The sequence below is a fragment of the Canis lupus genome, chromosome 12 (genome assembly GCF_048164855.1).
Source record: "Canis lupus baileyi chromosome 12, mCanLup2.hap1, whole genome shotgun sequence".
Lineage (NCBI taxonomy): Eukaryota > Metazoa > Chordata > Mammalia > Carnivora > Canidae > Canis > Canis lupus.
The window spans coordinates 38,695,051-38,711,917 of record NC_132849.1 but is presented as its reverse complement, the minus strand read 5'-3'; the positions used below and the strand labels follow the sequence as shown (position 1 = coordinate 38,711,917).

At 40.9% G+C, this 16,867-nt stretch overlaps 1 protein-coding gene across 10 annotated transcripts in view; it reads left to right on the top strand.

Annotated features, from left to right (window-relative positions):
* Window positions 1–16,867, top strand: part of LTBP1 (latent transforming growth factor beta binding protein 1) — a 392,301-nt gene that overhangs the window by 132,075 nt on the left and 243,359 nt on the right. For 7 of the 10 annotated variants that reach the window (XM_072770566.1, XM_072770564.1, XM_072770562.1 and 4 more), the window contains exon 4: window positions 7,692–7,861. In XM_072770566.1, the coding sequence (XP_072626667.1) occupies window positions 7,692–7,861 (170 nt within the window). The remainder of the gene's footprint in view (window positions 1–7,691; window positions 7,862–16,867) is intronic. The other 3 variants (XM_072770568.1, XM_072770565.1, XM_072770567.1) reach the window with 1 other exon arrangement.

Below are 16,867 nucleotides of genomic sequence, written 5' to 3'. Positions count from 1 at the left end.
ATGAGTACAGGGCTATGTCCCTAGTCACAGGCCATTTGCTCTTTACGTATGTTTATTAAAATCATTTGGTGATAATAGCACATGTTGAGAACAGGGTCTTTCATCTTTGGAACTGTTAACATTTGGGGCCAAATAATTCATTCTTGTGGAGGACTGCCCTGTACAATATAGGACACTCAGTAGCCCCTCTGGGGGACAAAATCACTCCCAGGAAAGAACCACTTACAAATGAAAATTGGTTCACGAACTACTTGGTTGTGTTTTCCCTATTTATTGACAATGACCACCAAAGTTTACTTAATCTCCATGCGTTCCCTCTCCCCTTGCAATATCTACTGTCCCATTTTCATTTCCTCAATCCTCTACTGGTCTATCCGCTACACTTAGATTTTTCATAGTCTCTTTTCTTTCTTTCTGTTCTCAAGACTTTGTGTTTGCTTGTTTCACTTTACTTTCACTGTGTGTGTTCTGGCTTCCTCCAGCTCTCCTTATCCGGTTACTGGCAGTCTGTGCTACCCTTTGATCTCGTCATCAGCAGCCTTTTACCTATTAATCTTTTTTTTGGTCTGAGGGATCATTCTGTGTGAATGGGGTCATCACAGAAGGTAGTCTCCCTTTCCATGTGTGTTACGCTGCCTGGGGACCTCTTTGCCGTGTGTTTTTCCTTGGTCCTTCCCCTCTGTGCGTATCATCCTCAAGAACTCTGTTTCCCCCATCACACTGCAGCTGACATCTCATATACTTGGGCGCACTGCCGTTTCCTCGAGGGGCATGTGCCCATGCTTTTGAACAACGTGGAACCCATGCAAGGCACATCTGATCCCTTGAATTTTGTAAGGACAAACTGGCCTTGAAAGCCTGGGGGTGACCCTTGGTGGCTTCCTTCTGTCGTTCTGTTTTCTTCCTCTTCTGATTTTTCTTCATCTGGATTATGAACCTGAGGGCTCTAACCATAGGGGAAAGGTTTGGATCGCGTTAAACGGGCCTTCTGTGGGAAACATTTTATGGCCTGATGGGGGTTTCCTTCTGTGAGGTCCAGAGCTCTTTTCTTAAGTGGAAAGGGGCTTGTGTTTTGCCAGATCCTCCCACCCGTTCCACAGGTCAAATAATGAATCTAGTAGAAATGTGGAAAAGTTTAGTCCATATGTGTGCCAAAAATTGCCACTAGGAAGGCAGCAGTGTAAACAGTGTGTGACTAATCCTTTCTTTTAAGGAAAGAAGTTGTATGCGATTGTTTCCCCTCCGCTTCCAAAGATACAGAGGTGTCTACAGATGCGGGTCTCCAGATGGCCAGCCATACCCCTCAGCTCTGGCCCATGTTTCCTCGTCTGTCTTGTCCTTGTGTCGCAGCATGTCACCTATCAAGTGTATTGCCTGCTGCAGCCACACTCCTCTCACTACTGAAACCACGCTGTGGATGGTGCCAGTGGCCTCCCTAACCCAGGCATGGCCTTCCTGAATCTCTTTCCCTGCTTCTTATGCTGCAATTGGCAGGTGGTCCTCTCTCTTTTCCTCCTAGAAACCTTCTTCTTTTTTTTTTTTTCAATAAAGGTTTTATTTATTTATGAGAGAGATACACGGAGAGAGGCAGAGACACAGGCAGAGGGAGAAGCAGGCTCTCTGTGGGGAGCCCAATGTGGGACTCAATCCTAGGACTCCAGGATTGCAACCTGAGCCAAAGGCAGACACCCAACCACTGAGCCACCCATTTGTCCTAGAAAGTTTCCCTGGAAACATTCTTCCATTTGTCCTTTTTAGATCTGCATTATTCTTGTTTTTCTCCAAATTTTCCCCCCATTTTCTCTTTATGTCCCTACCCTTAAGTGTGAATATCCTCCAGATCATGTAGTTCTGTGTTCTTTTTTTCTGAAACATTTTTGCCTTTAAAGAAATTGGCTCCGCTTAGAACATCACTTTTCTTCATCTTGGAGGCTTTCCCTAATGGGCCCTTAGAGACTCCATGTTCTGTCTCTAACATAATTACCGTCCTTGCAGACTGACCCTTTCTTCCGACTGCCGTAACTCAGCATGTTTCTTTGCTCTTTCTTTTTCCCGTGACCTTGAACAAAAGTACCTGTCCAGTTAACCAGGCTTGAAACCTTCATTATCACTTGAGTCCTTTTCTGTTTAGTCCCCAGCCATCTAGCATTTAATCCTCAAGTCATATTGGTCCTTCTGATAGTAAGTTCCATCCAGCCTTTTCTTCATGTATTCCTTTTAGATGTCTCTAAACACTTCTTGCCATAGAAGGTGAAGATTTAACTTATTTGCTTTCCCTCTTACTTCCCACCCTTTCTCTCACAATCATTATTTCATTTTCATAGCTTGTGTACACCCCAACAGCACATTTATGCTTCTGTTTCTTCTTAAGTCAATGTCATCTATCAAGGTCATGACTAGTATCTAATGACTTTGCATTTTATAAGGTGAAGGTGGTGGCTCTCCCAGTCTTCCTTCCTTTTCTTCTCCAAGAATTTTCCAAACTTCAGGGCGCTTGGGTGGCTCAGTGGTTGAGTGTCTGCCTTTGGCTCAGGTCATGATCCCAGGGTCCTGGGATCAAGTTCCACATCAGGCTCCCCATAGAGAGCCTGCTTCTCCCTCTGCCTATGTCTCTCTCTCTTTCTCTGAGTCTTTCATGACTAAATAAATAAAATCCTAAAAAAAAAAAAAAGAAATTTCCCAACTTCTCTTGCTAATTTTGTACATTGATGTCACCAAAGTTGGTAACCTGGTTGTTTCTGATCATTACAGCATTTGTAATATTTTGTTCATGGATGTACCACTCAATGCTTGACTTTCTTTCTTTATGTGTCCTTCACTCTCATGCATGCTTCTTGAAGAAGTGTTCTTAGCTCAAATTTGAATGTATTCTCCCATTTTTCTTTCTAACAGTTGTATTTATACCATATAGTCAAGTGTCTTCAAAATCGCAATCATATTTTTCATTTTCATGACTCCTTTTCCCCCTAGCATTACTCTCTTGGAGCCTGCGGTCTTCCTGATTTCCTGGCAAGCTTCTTTTTAGGGGAAAAATGGGAGAGCAGTCTTTGATCTAGGGGAACCCAGAATCCAGAATGAGAAGGCCTTATTCTGGGAGTGGGGAGCAGTAAGTTTTTTAACTTATACAATACAGTTCTATTCTTTTAGGGAAGAATACTAGTCCCCCCCCCCCCCCCCCCCGAGAAGGATAGAAGTCTGACTTAATGGATGCTCTGTGTGTTAGAGTTGGGGAGGATAGCTGCCTTTATAGATAGATTTTTTAGTTAAGACACCAGTGTTTAGCCCTACTTTTCATCACCCTTTGCTTTACTTGGTTTAAGGTCCAAAATGCCTCTGTGTTTCCCCAAGAAGATTGCTTTCTTTGTGGCTGTGCCCTCACAGAATGATTCTTGACCAGTGCCCTTAAACCTACTGGTTGCAACCCATTAGGGAGTCATGAAGTCATGAAATCAATGTAGTGGTTCAAGACTGTCACTTAAAAAATAGATGAGAGGACAAAACATCAAAGTGCCCTCCTCATGGTAAGGGTAAATATTGTTGTATAAAACTTGTTTGAGTTATATGAAAACACAGACCCCATATGTACACATGTATTGGGTCTCCCAAGCATGATGGACTTCTTACTGCAGGTTTACCTAGAAGAAGTTAAAATATTTCTCAGGCCATGGCTTCCTCCATGCTGCTACAACAGTCAGCATTTCTCAATCTACTTTGAGTCTTACAGATTTGTTGAAATCTCTCTTGTGTGTTTATTAATGGCCAAAATGAACCATATTTATTACCCTGTGTGGCACAGGTATTGACTAATCAGAAGGGATGCTGAACAGAGATTCAGAGATCCAGAGATCCAGCTCTGCCACATGTCAACTCCTTATTTATAGGATTAAAGGGATGTATGTCTTGGGAGGCCCAGTAGAGGGAGGCGGGGCCACTAAGGGCTTTGGGATAACAGCTGTTTATCAGAACAGAATATTTCCCATCTTGTAATGACTAGTGTGGCTATACTGTTGTGTAACAGCCACATGTCAACTCTGGATTTAAATCTTTTTTTATTTTTTATAATTTTAAGGACATCTTTGGAGGAAACTGAGATATATAGGTACCTTAAAAAAAATCATTTTGAACCAGTGGTCCTACAGTTTTCATTCTTAGCTTAATTTTCCCTAGTATTTTAGTTCTCTCAAAAAAAACTAATGCTCTGACAAATCTGATGTTCACTAGTGATAATTAAATTACGTTCCCACACCCAGGAGGAGGGAAGAATGGAGAAAACCCCAGTTGAAATGAAAGGAGAGGGATTATTCCTGAAATATTTGGGTAAAAGAGAAAGAAGAGTTAAAGAGGATTTATATTTGTGAGACTGAGAGGTTGTCCTGAGTGGAAATAACAGAACGATGAAATTAGAGGGAAGAGTGGACACCCACCATAAAGGGAGGAAGACTGAAGAGGATCCAAATCATGTATTTGTGAAATGAGTGAACAGTTTCCTCCATCTGTCCCATGTGCTGCCACCATTCATGGCTTTGCTTCCTAATCTGTGGGGCCGTCACTCAGAGTGGCTTCAGTCTGTTCCTGTGCATTTATATGCTTGCACTGGAGAAGAGGAAAGGTGGTGGAGAAAGGGGAAGTGCAGTCCAGGTGTAGCTCCATGTCTGCACTGTGTTTGTGACTTGGAGAGTGCTTCTACTGTAGTCAGACTTAAGTATCATTGTGCTGGCATTTACTCACTGCTCATTTCCTTAAGTCCGCGATGGCTGGGGTTGTCACTCAAGTTCTAGACCTGGTAAGCTCATCTTATTTGTTTATTCATTACTTTCCAGTTAGGTGTAGGGAAAAAGAGCCCATATATTAGCTTTCAGCTCATTTCTTAGTGCCTCTCACTTCCTTGATTCAGAGGGGAGAGTAGGGAGGATCTCAAGTAGGAGGCAGGACCTTCTCTCTCCCCCCAGCCCTGAGCTCATCCTACCTGGCAGTGATCAGAGCTGGAATGGTGTTCCTTTGTGAACAGGAATACTTCTACCAGCAGGTGCCAACAGCATAGTGACAGGATGACAGCATAGTTGGGGAGTGAGTTGCTCTGGAGATGGGAAGAAGAGCTTCCTGTTTTCAGGAGGCTGATGGAGTAGACTTGTGGTTCTTATCATTCACCACCAGATGTGTCCAGCTGTTACACTTTCTACTCAATCCCAACCAAACATACTTAAAGTTCAAACCAACACTTACATCATCAAAACAAAAGTGTTTACAACATTAAGCCTTACTTAGGCTTTTAGTAATTTAAGTTATTATTCTAGTGATAGAGGGAGTGCCCTTCCATAGAATTGTGTCTGGGAAAAGTCAGGCCCAGGGTGGATTTTCCTAGGTTTTCCTGCAACTCTAAGCTGTAAAGTGGTGGATCGAGATCACTGACTGGCTAAGGGGGAGGTACTCTTCATCCTAGCCTCTTCCTTCATTTCTCACGGATGCCTTGTCCTACAGAAGAGCTTATCCATCAACTCCAGTTGAGGATCAGTTGGGTAGACTGCCTTTATTCAGGACTGTTACTGCTTTTGATGAGACACTATGTGGTGGTGGTTTTTGTGGCTTGGCAATTGATCTTTCATACTCACCCGTCATAGTGTCATTTCTTCTTATTTAGAGCCCCTCATTTGGGAGAATCTTTGGGGCTTTGGACTACTTATCAGTGTGATTATATCCCAGTCATCTATTTCCTATGTTAAAGTATCATAATTTGGGAATATTTTGATTGGTTTAGATGGCTTTAATTATGCCACGGTCGGTAAAATTCAGGGTTACTCTGGAGAGGTCTCCTTCCATAGGCTCAGTTTGCTGCTAAAATATTCTGTCCCAGGGGTCCCTGGGTGGCTTAGTGGTTTAGCGCCTGCCTTCGGTCCAGGGCATGATCCTGGAGTCCCGGGGTTGAGTCCCACGTTGGACTCCCTGCATGGAGCCTGTTTCTCCCTCTGCCTGTGTCTCTGCTTCTCTCTCTCTCTCTCTCTGTCTGTCTCTCATTAATGAATAAATAAAATCTTAAAAAAAAAAAAAAAAAAAAAAACTCTGTCCCAGCAGTTTTACTAGCAATTAAGCATTTTTAAAGCATTTTCTGGAATTAGTTGGTCTATCTTCTTCACATTGTTTATTTATTAGTCTTGCTTAGCTAATGATGTTAGTTCTGTTCCCCAGGGAATTATTAAATCTGGGCAAAGGCTTATTATTTTAAAGTTTACATGCTGAATAATATTCCATTGTGTATATATTACCACATGTTCTTTATCTGTTCATCTATTGATGGACACTTGGGCAGTTTCCATATCTTGGCTATTGTAAATAATGCTGCTATAAATATAGGAGTGCATGTATCCTTTTGAATTAGTGTTTTTGTATTGTTTGGATGAAATATCAGAACTAATGTAACACGATATGTTAACCATACTAGAATTAAAATTTAAAAAATTACTTAAAAAGAGAATAGTTTCCATTACATGCAACAAAAGAGAACTGTCCTAGAAAACGATTGGGCCAGAGGGTTAATACAGAGTAATTGTGTTCAGGAGTCCCCAGAGGTCTTGACTTGTGGTATTGAAGAAATGAGATTGTGATTAGTTATTATTACCATTGTTATTATTCTTAGGAGCTAGTAATTATAAAACATTTAACCATAATAGTTTTAATGTTATGAGATACAGCATAAAATATTTAAATGTGAACTAGAAAAAGTTGAATATGTTTCTTCCTTATCGTAATTATGTTTCAAAAGGTAATTAAGAATTCTTTTTTTCCAATTTTTGAGCTTTCTATCATTAGGGACGTCCCACTGTTTACTGTTCAGGCTCTGATCGTTGAGAGTTAATTTTGCATAACTGATCAAGCTGGGGATCTCTTGCATAATCTCCTTTCTGTTTTTTCTTCTTCCTTTCCCCCTCTTTGCATTTCCAGTACTGCCTACTTATCAGCATATATAAAATGCACTTTTTAAATATATGTACCTGTTCACATATGTCTTTCTTACATATAAATGTCTTGTGTTCTGCATATGGGCTATGGTAACTGTGCTCTGAATCCCCTGATAGAATCCACTTGTGGTGGCCTCTTTAGCCTACACTTCTTGATTAGATAGGCAGAGTCCCTTTGATGTTAAGGTCTTTTCTTTCTTTTCTTTTCTTTTCTTTTCTTTTCTTTTCTTTTCTTTTCTTTTCTTTTCTTTTCTTTTCTTTTCTTTCTTTTCTTTTCTTTCTTCTCTCCCTCTCTTCCTCTTTCCCTCCCTCCCTCCCTCCCTCCCTCCCTCCCTCCCTCCCTCCCTCCCTCCCTCCCTCCCTTCCTTCCTTCCTTCCTTCCTTCCTTCCTTCCTTCCTTCTTTCCAATAGAGAGCACATGCCAGTGTGGGGAGAGGGAGACAGGCCAACTCTGTGCTGAGTGTGGAGCCCAATGTGGGGTTCCATCTCACTGTCCTGGATCCCGACTTGAGTCAAAATCAGATACTTCACTGACTGAACCACCCAGGTGCCCATATGTTAAGGTTTCTAAGTGTAAGCAGTTAGTCCCTTGTGTTATAAATGGGCAACTACAGTATTTGAAGGAAAAATTGAGCCTTGTGTGGAGTCTATTTCCTTTCTAAGTTTAATTTATTTTTCCCTTCTTAGTTTTAAAAAATCTGTAATTAATATCCCTATCCCCACTTTGTTTCTTCCCAGAGTGACACCCCTTTCCTCACAGAATGTGATGATTCATCATGGCCAGACCCAGGAATATGTACTGAAGCCCAAGTACTTTGCAGCCCAGAAGGTGATATCAGGAGAGCAGTCCACTGAAGGTTCGTTCCCTTTGAGATACGGGCAGGGTCAAGTTACGGCACCTTTTCAGTGTGAGTATAGTCCAGTCAATGATTTTTCTAAGTTACAGTATTACAGTTTGGAAACACTTTGTTTGGTTTAGATGTCTTTAATGTGTCATAGCAGATAAAACTTAAGAGTTGTTTAAAAAAAACAAAACAAAACCCAGAAACACAACAAACCCACCCTGGTTCCCAAACAACCAGACAGCAATTCAGTTTCTTTATTTTGAGGAAAGCAGTTTCCTTGGATGTTGGCAAAGACTGAAGTGGGCTGCCTGTAATTCTGTTTCTCCAAGATGGCTCCATTTCTGAGAGATACTTGTTCTCATTTTAGATAAGTTGTATGCCTGACATGTTTACATTGATAAAATATTTTCTTTAGTAAGCTAGCCAGGATTCATGACTTGTGAAATGCCTGAAATGTCCTGCATTACTCTCTGAGGTTCACCTACAGTGGTTGTTTTTATGGTAGGAGGTCCACTTTTTAGTATATCGAGCAGATGGCGTGGCAGGTTTTACTCTGAATTTGTAAGGAGCTATTGTATCAGTGGCCAGCTTGGTTAATATCTCAGTATGTGGGAAGCTCAAGGACAAGCCCTGGCTCAAAGGGTGGGGAATGTGATGATTTGTGGTTTAGGTATTACAGAGTGTCTGCTGGCAGCATCTGGAGGAAACGTTCTGGAGTGAGGCGCAGACCATTCAGAGCCGAGAGCTAGACACACGCGCCCATTCCAGCAGCTTCCTGCTCTGTCTCACGTTGACTGATTGCCTGCGCCACAAGTAATGAAAGAGGATGCCAGTTGTTAGGTTGAAAAGGACTATCTTTCACCACCAAAAGGAGTGCCCATAGCTGAGCTAGAGGTTTTACAACCATGTGGCCCTTCAGAAGTCTGTATATGTGTGGGTTTGGTTCCCTGGGCCCACGTGCACCTCCTGAGTTGGTCACCATCCTAGAGTGATTGACTCTTCCCTTAGAATTGGTCACTTAACAAAAAGACTATCTAATATAAGGTTTGCATTTTTCATCTTTTGAGAAAATTATGCTCGGTGACCTGAGGCAGGAACCCCAGAGCAGTAATTTGGTGAGGTTGGTATGGCTGATGAGGACAGCAAGTCCTGAGGATTTTCAAGAGGGAAGAATGGAGAAATCCTATAGAGCATCTCCTGGTCCTTTAGGCAAGACGCTTCCAAGGCATTTGTAAAACAATACAAGTGTTTGTCTTGTGTTTAAAGATCCTTTGGGTTAAGTGCTTCATAACCTGTTCTGTGTGAATATCCCGGAGTATGTAGTATTTTTCTAATCTTAATTTAAAAAATAACTCCAAAGAGGTACTTATTTATTTCTTTGGATTTTTATATAGATAGAAATTTCTTTTCTTTTTTTTTTAAATTTATTTTTTATTGGTGTTCAATTTACTAACATACAGAATAACCCCCAGTGCCCATCACCCATTCACTCCCATCCCCCGCCCTCCCCCCCTTCTACCATAGATAGAAATTTCTTAGAAGCCTTCCAGAATTAGAATGTGATGGGAGGAGAGTTTTTGAAAGCTGAAAGAGAAGAGAATTTTGAACTACATGGAAGTATCAGGAAAAGGTGGTCTGAGAATCGCTGGTTTTAAGACTAGGAATGAGACTGGTTTTGATCTGTCGATGATTCATTATTGGAATGACTGGTCCCACTATGTGTATTTTAAACTCTCAGACCTTTGTCCAAGGGTCTTCTGGAAGATGAAATTATATTTTAGAAAAACAGGAAGATAAGTTTATCTATATTGTCCATCAATTTCCCACCCATTCTGTTTAAATGTAGTTCTTCCATAGCTGGGAGCTAGGAGAATAATTCAGATTAACATATAATCACATTGATGGGATTCTCTGCTCATACTCCCCAGGAGTTAGTGGCTTTTCAAAAAAAAAAAAAAAGTCCAGGAACTAACTGAAATAGGCATATAGAAAGGCCAGGAAAGGAGATGTGGCTATTTTTTGCTGAGACCAAAACTCTTTTGAGAGCTGGAAGGCTAATGGGAAAGTTTTAAAAAGAGGTAATTTGGCAGGACCATGAAGTTACGGAAATAGCAAAATTGAGTAAGAACAACAATAGAAAGATTAAAACTAGAAAGGAGGAATGAGTAATACTAAGAACCTAAAAGTAATGTCTTCCCATATTCAGCTTCATATTAGGTGAAAGGATCCCCCAAGAAAACCTTACATGTAACAGAAAAGAGAAAGTAAGGGAAGTCTGAGGAAAAGCAGGAGCTTTTAGTGTCTAATTTCATCTTTATAAAAGAGATCAAATGTAAACAGATGAATCTCTCATTTTGCCAAAGAATTTTAAGGTCCAGGTTTAGGAGGAGATCATTTGAGCTCATGAGAACAACAGAAGATATGACCAGCAGGTAGAGATAATGTATCTGGGGAAGAGACTGAGGAGCCTCGTAACAGGCCACTGCTGTTACTTTTGGGAAGTTTTGGGACTGGAGCAAATGTTGAGATTGGCAAAAGGCAAGTGGTGTTTTCCCTGTTTAATTGGGATTGAAAAAGGTGGTCTGTCATAATGAATGTAGGTTTAATAGTATCATGCAAGTAGCAATGATGATGTTTAACTAGAGCTCTAAGCATTGTGTAAATTAATCACATGATAATAGAGGAGGCCATAGCCCTGCCAAACCCAAGTGAATAAGGATTTGCTCTTGACACCCAGTGGGACAAGAGAGAAATGGTCAGAATAAGCAGGAAAAGGGTGATGGTAGGGGAGTGAGGGGGAGGGCACGGGGAGTGATGGGTTCAGTAAAGCCAAGTGTGTTAATATGTCTAGCACTCTCTAGATAGAACAAAGTAGATAGGGAGAACCAAACTATCAAGCTGCTAGGGAGATGTACTCTGCTGTGAAGAATGAACATTTTGTTAGAATTTTCCGAGTTTTGATCACCTAATGTGCCATCCTTAACCACTGTATACATACTGCCTTTCCTATTTGGGTTCTGTGCTTTACCCTCCTGAGTCACTTCCCAGGTCACTTGACATCCTGTGTTGGGCATTCGCTGCTTGCTGGATATCTCTGGTGACAAATTAATAATGGTGCTACGCTTTATTCATTGGTCTTAAGAGAATTTAATTTACATGAGTGTCAGCTACAGCAGGGTTCTGTAAACTTTCTCTTAAAGGATCTGATAGTAAATACCTCAGGCTTGGTGAGCCAAGATATATAATTGAGGACATTACATATAGGTTCTTACATAACCTTTAAAAATATGACCATTTAAAAATGTGAAAATCATTCTTAGCTGGCAGGTTGTAAAAAAAAAAAAATCGAGTAGCTGGCTAGATTAGTCTCATGGTCTGTAAAGTTTGCCAGGTGCTGATTTAGTGGCTCAGTCTCTCAGTGTACAAAAAACATCTAGACTTTGTATCTGTAGGTACCTAGGTCATAGCCTTGAATCAAAAGCTGTCTAGGAGGCCCTGTCTATATCCAACTGTCCTTTATTGTCACTGCCCTGGCAACTTCACACCATAATGTTCTCCGATAAATCTCCACTAGTTGGAAGGCAGCTGGAAGAGTATGAACTACCAGGAGACCACTCTTATCCAATAAGTCTAGTTTCCTTTAATGTTAGAGTGACAGGCCACACAGCAATTGGGAAAATAATGGATGTTACTCCTGGTTGTTTAAAGAAAGCCTTTTAATATTGACAGAAATAACATTTTCCTTGGATGAACCGGTAACTGCCATCTGGCTAGACTGAATCACATTAAGCTATCACCTGAAGTCCTCCAAAAGTTAAACATAGTTGCTATATGACCCTGTGTTTCCACTTCTAGGTATAGACCCAAGAGAACTGAAAACATATGTTCACACAAAAACTTGTATACAAATGTTCATAGCAGCATTATTCATAACAACCAAAAAGTGAGAACAACCAAAATGTCTATCATCTGATGAATGTATAAACAAAATGTGGTGTGTCTTAAATGCCTTGTTCAGCCATAAAGAAGGAATGGACTACTGGTACATACCACAATGTGAATGAACCTTGTAAGGATGTGGAGTGAAGGAATCCAGACACAAAAGGATTCAGGTCACATATAATTCCATTATACGGAATGTCCAGAATAGGCAAATCTCTACAGACATAGAGTATATTAGCGATTGCTAGGGGTTGAGGAGTGTGGGGGATGGGGAGTGATTGTTTATAGTTAAGGAGTTTCTTTTGGGTTGATAAGTATCGTAGAAATAGATGGTTATGGTGATTGTATGACCTGTGAATATATTAAAAACCATGTTATGTTAAACAAAAATTAAAGTACTTATAAGTTTTTTTTTTTCACCATATAGATAGTTATAAAACACTTAGCATGAACTCCCAGGAATGCAGCTCTTTGGGCTCTCTCTAAAGATGGATGGTATGAACTGAGGGATCTGCTTTATCCAGTATTTTTCTTGGTGACTTCTAGGAAAAAAATGGAATATGTAAACCAAATTCTCTTGTGTTTATTTTAGTATTTACAACCCAGAGGAAGAAAAGTTAAAATGACTTGATAACATTTGAAAGACCATCTTATAAAAACAGTCTTGACTATTAGTATAGTTTGTGCTCAGGAGCAAACCCAAATAATTCATGCAAAAAGAGATTAGTTTGGTGTAACTCCCTTGAAAAGAGACCTTGAAGGTAATGAATATCCACACCAGACTATCTGCTGTTGTAGTAAAAACACTATGGGATGCTTGATAATGTTAGAAGCAGAGAATATTTTTATTATAGTCTATGGTGGAAGGACATTATAAGTAGGAGAGCTTACTAAGAAATTTGGTAGACTTACTTGAAAAGCAGATATTTAGGAGGAGCAGAAATATTCATGTAAATGAAATGGTTTGCAGGTTATGCAAAGAGTCCTATGAGCTAAGAGACTGGGCAATCTCTGGTTTAAATATGCAGCTGCTTATTCTCCTTTCCTATTATATTTTAGTATTTGGAAATATTTAGAAATTTAAACTTCCTCTAAATCAAATTTTCCATTGCCAGTTCCAGTTGTTTTCCTATCAAGATGGACTTAGCTTTTATTTTACTTGATTTTTTAAAGATTTTATTTATTTATTTGAGAGAGAGAGAGGCAGAGAGACAGAGACACAGGCAGAGGGACAAGCAGGCTCCATTCAGGGAACCCAACTGGGACTCAATCCCGAGACTCCAGGATTATGCCCTGGGCCGAAGGCAGGCGCTAAACTGCTGAGCCACCCAGGGATCTCCAGACTTAGCTTTTAAACAGGCTATTTACATTTTAGTCACCTAAAATTTTAGTTTAATTTAATTCAAATTGTCTTTAACTTCATTTTAACTTCACTTAAATTTTTCATTTAAATTTCAGGATAGACACATGTCTTAGTTTACATACTACCTTCTTAAAGTTTGAAAAGCAGATACACATCAGACTCTTAAAAGAATTGCCAGTTATCCTCTGATGTGCCAGAATATGGGGGAGAGATTGATTATTGGCCTTTCAGACACTTATAAAAGAAGTTCGGACAAGCCCACTATTTTCAGTGTTAAACATAGCCTTGCTGCTTGACTAAGCAGCCGCTGTGGTGTAGGAAGCAGGTACACAGCCCCTCTTGGGCCCCTTCTGACAGCAGAAAATGTAATCCTGCCTGTGTTGGGGCCACCTTAGCCCTGGATCCTGTAGTCTCTGTCTGCTCCTTGGAGTCCTTGCTATAGACCAGCCAGCTCAGCAGCTGCCCAGCAGTTGGTCACAGGCAACCTGGAATTCCTGGCTCCCCCACTTGAAGATACAGCAGCCACTCAGGTCTCAGCCCTCAGAGGGGGAGGCAAAGACTCTGTTTTCTCAGAGCAGCATCCTTGCTGTCTGAGCCCCTGCATTCCAGTTCTGGCATCTCAGGGTTTGAGAGTTACATGATCCCCCTTGAGAAAGTCTGTTCCTATGTTTGGAGTGAAGATCGTGTATGACTGCAGACTGGTACAACAAAGAGGTTACCAGGAAAACCGTGTGTTTCCTGGTTGTCCTCACTGTGAGAAGGCAGTGCTTCTGCAAAGACTCAGAGCTGACAAGGTTTTTTTTTTTTTTTTTCTTTGACAAAACAAATCTGAAGGTTAGGAGGCAGGTGGTATTTGGCTGGGACAGTTCTTCTGCTTATCCCAGCCACTTTAAGGAGGTAGACAAGAGCACTGCTTGAAGACTCTGGATGCCCAGTGCCAGTTTGAGTTATCCCAGGGAGAGAGGGTCTGTGGTATAGTTCAGAGCACCCAACATGGGATAGAAGGTGGTTTGAGGGAGAAAGGCCAAATTCATCTTCCACCTATTGGCCCTTCACAAAAAAGACAAGAGAAACCCTGGACTGGCCATTGGAGAAAGACAAATGTAGATGTAATCAGTAGAGATAAGGAAATCAGAGCCAGATATTTCTGCATGGGATAAATTGTGATAGGGAGATCTTCAGAGCAGGAACAGTTAGAAAATACACACGAGGAACAGTCTGGTCCTGAGAACCACCCGGGCCTCACTTTAGGATAGGAGTTTGAAGAGAGAAAAGAAACAGAAGTTACTGATTGATGGGAGCCCCTCTGGATCAAAGCTCTGCACATGGGCAGAGTGTGCATTTCAGGGGAAGGAGAATTCTGCAGCACTGATGGCCTTCCCTGCATGGAGACCACCTTTGGTTTGGTCAGGTGCAAATGAATGTCTTTGGGATTGGCCCCATAACTGATCCAGTTTGGTACAAGGTGGCAGTGAAAGTGGGACCAGCCAGGAACTAGATGTTTTTTTTTTTTTTTCATTAAACTCTAGACACTTTATTCAGATGTTACCAGTCTTCCCAGTGATGTGTTTTTTTTTTCTGTTCCAGGATGCCATCCAGTAACCCACAATGCATGTAGACATGTATTTTTAGTGTCTTCCACTCTGTGACAATTTCTCAATCCTTTCTCGTGTTTACCATTTTAACGATTACTGATGAGGTATTTTGTAGATTGTCCTCCAATATGGATTTCTCTGATACTTTCTTCATCTTTAGCCTAGGGTCATAAGTTTGGGGAAGAAAACCACAGAGGTGGGGTGTCCTTGTCATCACTTCCTATCAGGTGATAATATGATATCCACATGATTATTACTGGTGAAGGACCCCGGCTTTTATTCTGAATGATATGGGAGCCATGGGAGAGTTTTGAGCAGAGGAAGGATATGTCCTCACTTTTAAAAGGATCATTCTGGAGCTGTGTGGAGATGAGGCAAGGCAAGAAGCATGGAGAACAATCAGGAGACTACTGAATTGGATTCAAATGAGAGACAGTCATGGTATTTTTAGATTAGGATAGTGGTAGATGAGGTGGTAAGAAGGGGATGCATTCCAGACATATGCTAACAGTAGAACCAGTAAGATTTGTTCATGAATTGGATGTAAGATGTGAGAGAAAGAGAGGCTAAAAGGTAAGGGTAAGATTTTTGCAGGAACTAGATCTTATAAGAAGCTGTTGGAAACTAACAATTTAGCATTTAAAATACCAGGCGTGGAAAAAAAAAAACTGCTTTATAGAAGGAATTCTGGTAAAGCTCTATGCTTTTTTCCTCATGAAATCAAATTCCTGATTGGTCTGTTTGGTCCCACCACTTACTGTGGGAATAAGGACCCTTGATCCAGTTTCTAGCCATTATGTCAGGATGGATGTTAGCACTATAGATGGCTGGAAGAAAATCACCTGTTCTTCAGTAGTTTCTGGCAAAGTGCTTGTTGGCTTATAAGCCTAGATGGCAAAGCAACAGTATTACTTGGTACAAACTGATGCTCAAGAAAATGTTCCTGTGAATGTTGGTGAAGGACCAGGGTTTCGCTGAGCTCATGCCCTTAAGAATCTATATTCCATTGAAAGGCAGGGTATTACCTGCTGAAGAGAAGGTTCTATGTGTAGTCTTGCCATGGCTGCTGTGCCTCAGTTGAGGGTGGTGAGGGAAGGGGGTGAGGGAAGGGGGTATTTTATCCAGGGGTTGTTTGATCACATCCCAGTCCAGGAAAGTAGGTGAACATGACAGTTCTCTTTGCCTCTTGATTGCTTACACACAGTGGACGATCGCTGGGAAATGGCAGACATAGACTGATCATAAACACTTCCAAGAAGCTTATCCAGCAATATTAAAAACAACAGTGGAGGAAAACCTAGAGTGAAGGGTTATGTAATCTCAATTCTCCAATGGGCAGCCTTTCGTGCCAGAGAAGGAGGTTTCAATCCCAAGGGCCCAAGATTTCATAATAAATAAAGTAATCCAAGGATATTTCTGGGTGTTGAGACCAAGTTTAAGATATTGAGAAATAGATAGCGTGGTTCCGGAATATTCTGTGATCAAACTGTGGTATTGGTGGGGGAAAATACCACGAATGAATTTACAGGATGCCTGGAAAGTACAAAGCAGCATTTTGGGAGGAGGAAACCTCCTGTTTGAAAAAGAAAAGTTGCTGCCTCCTCAGTCTGTGGATTTCTCTGCCAGAAACTGAGGGCTTTATTTTGGTTTTATTTCTGAATAAGAAAATAGTTTCCAGGGAATCACCATTGTTAGAGTTGAAGTGATAGTTTTGATTCAACATGCATTTATTCAACATAAATTCAACATAAATATCACAAAAAATGGTAGTTTTGATTCCACACACAAAAAAATATTGCTAATGAGATATTCTGAAGGGAATTGAAGTAGAGTTTGTATCAGCTCAGGGTAGTCCCCTGAAGGAGGAGGGCTCCTCTTAGCGTTGATAATGACTGTCTTGCGGTGAGTCTGCCTTCCTCACTCTGAGATAGAGACCTCCCTTAACATTTTATGACTTTAGAATTTGTGTTGTAATTTTCTACAATTTTAGTTCTGCATGATTTTTTGATATTTACTTAGTATTAGCCGCTTGTGACATTGAAATGTATCTTTACTGAAACCCAGCTGCCCACGTTCTGTGTTCCCGTGCAAGTTCACACATGGCTGGAATGGGAGGGAAACCCTTCTTCCCTAAGAGGTAATTGCAGTATAGTTATATTGGAGTACTCC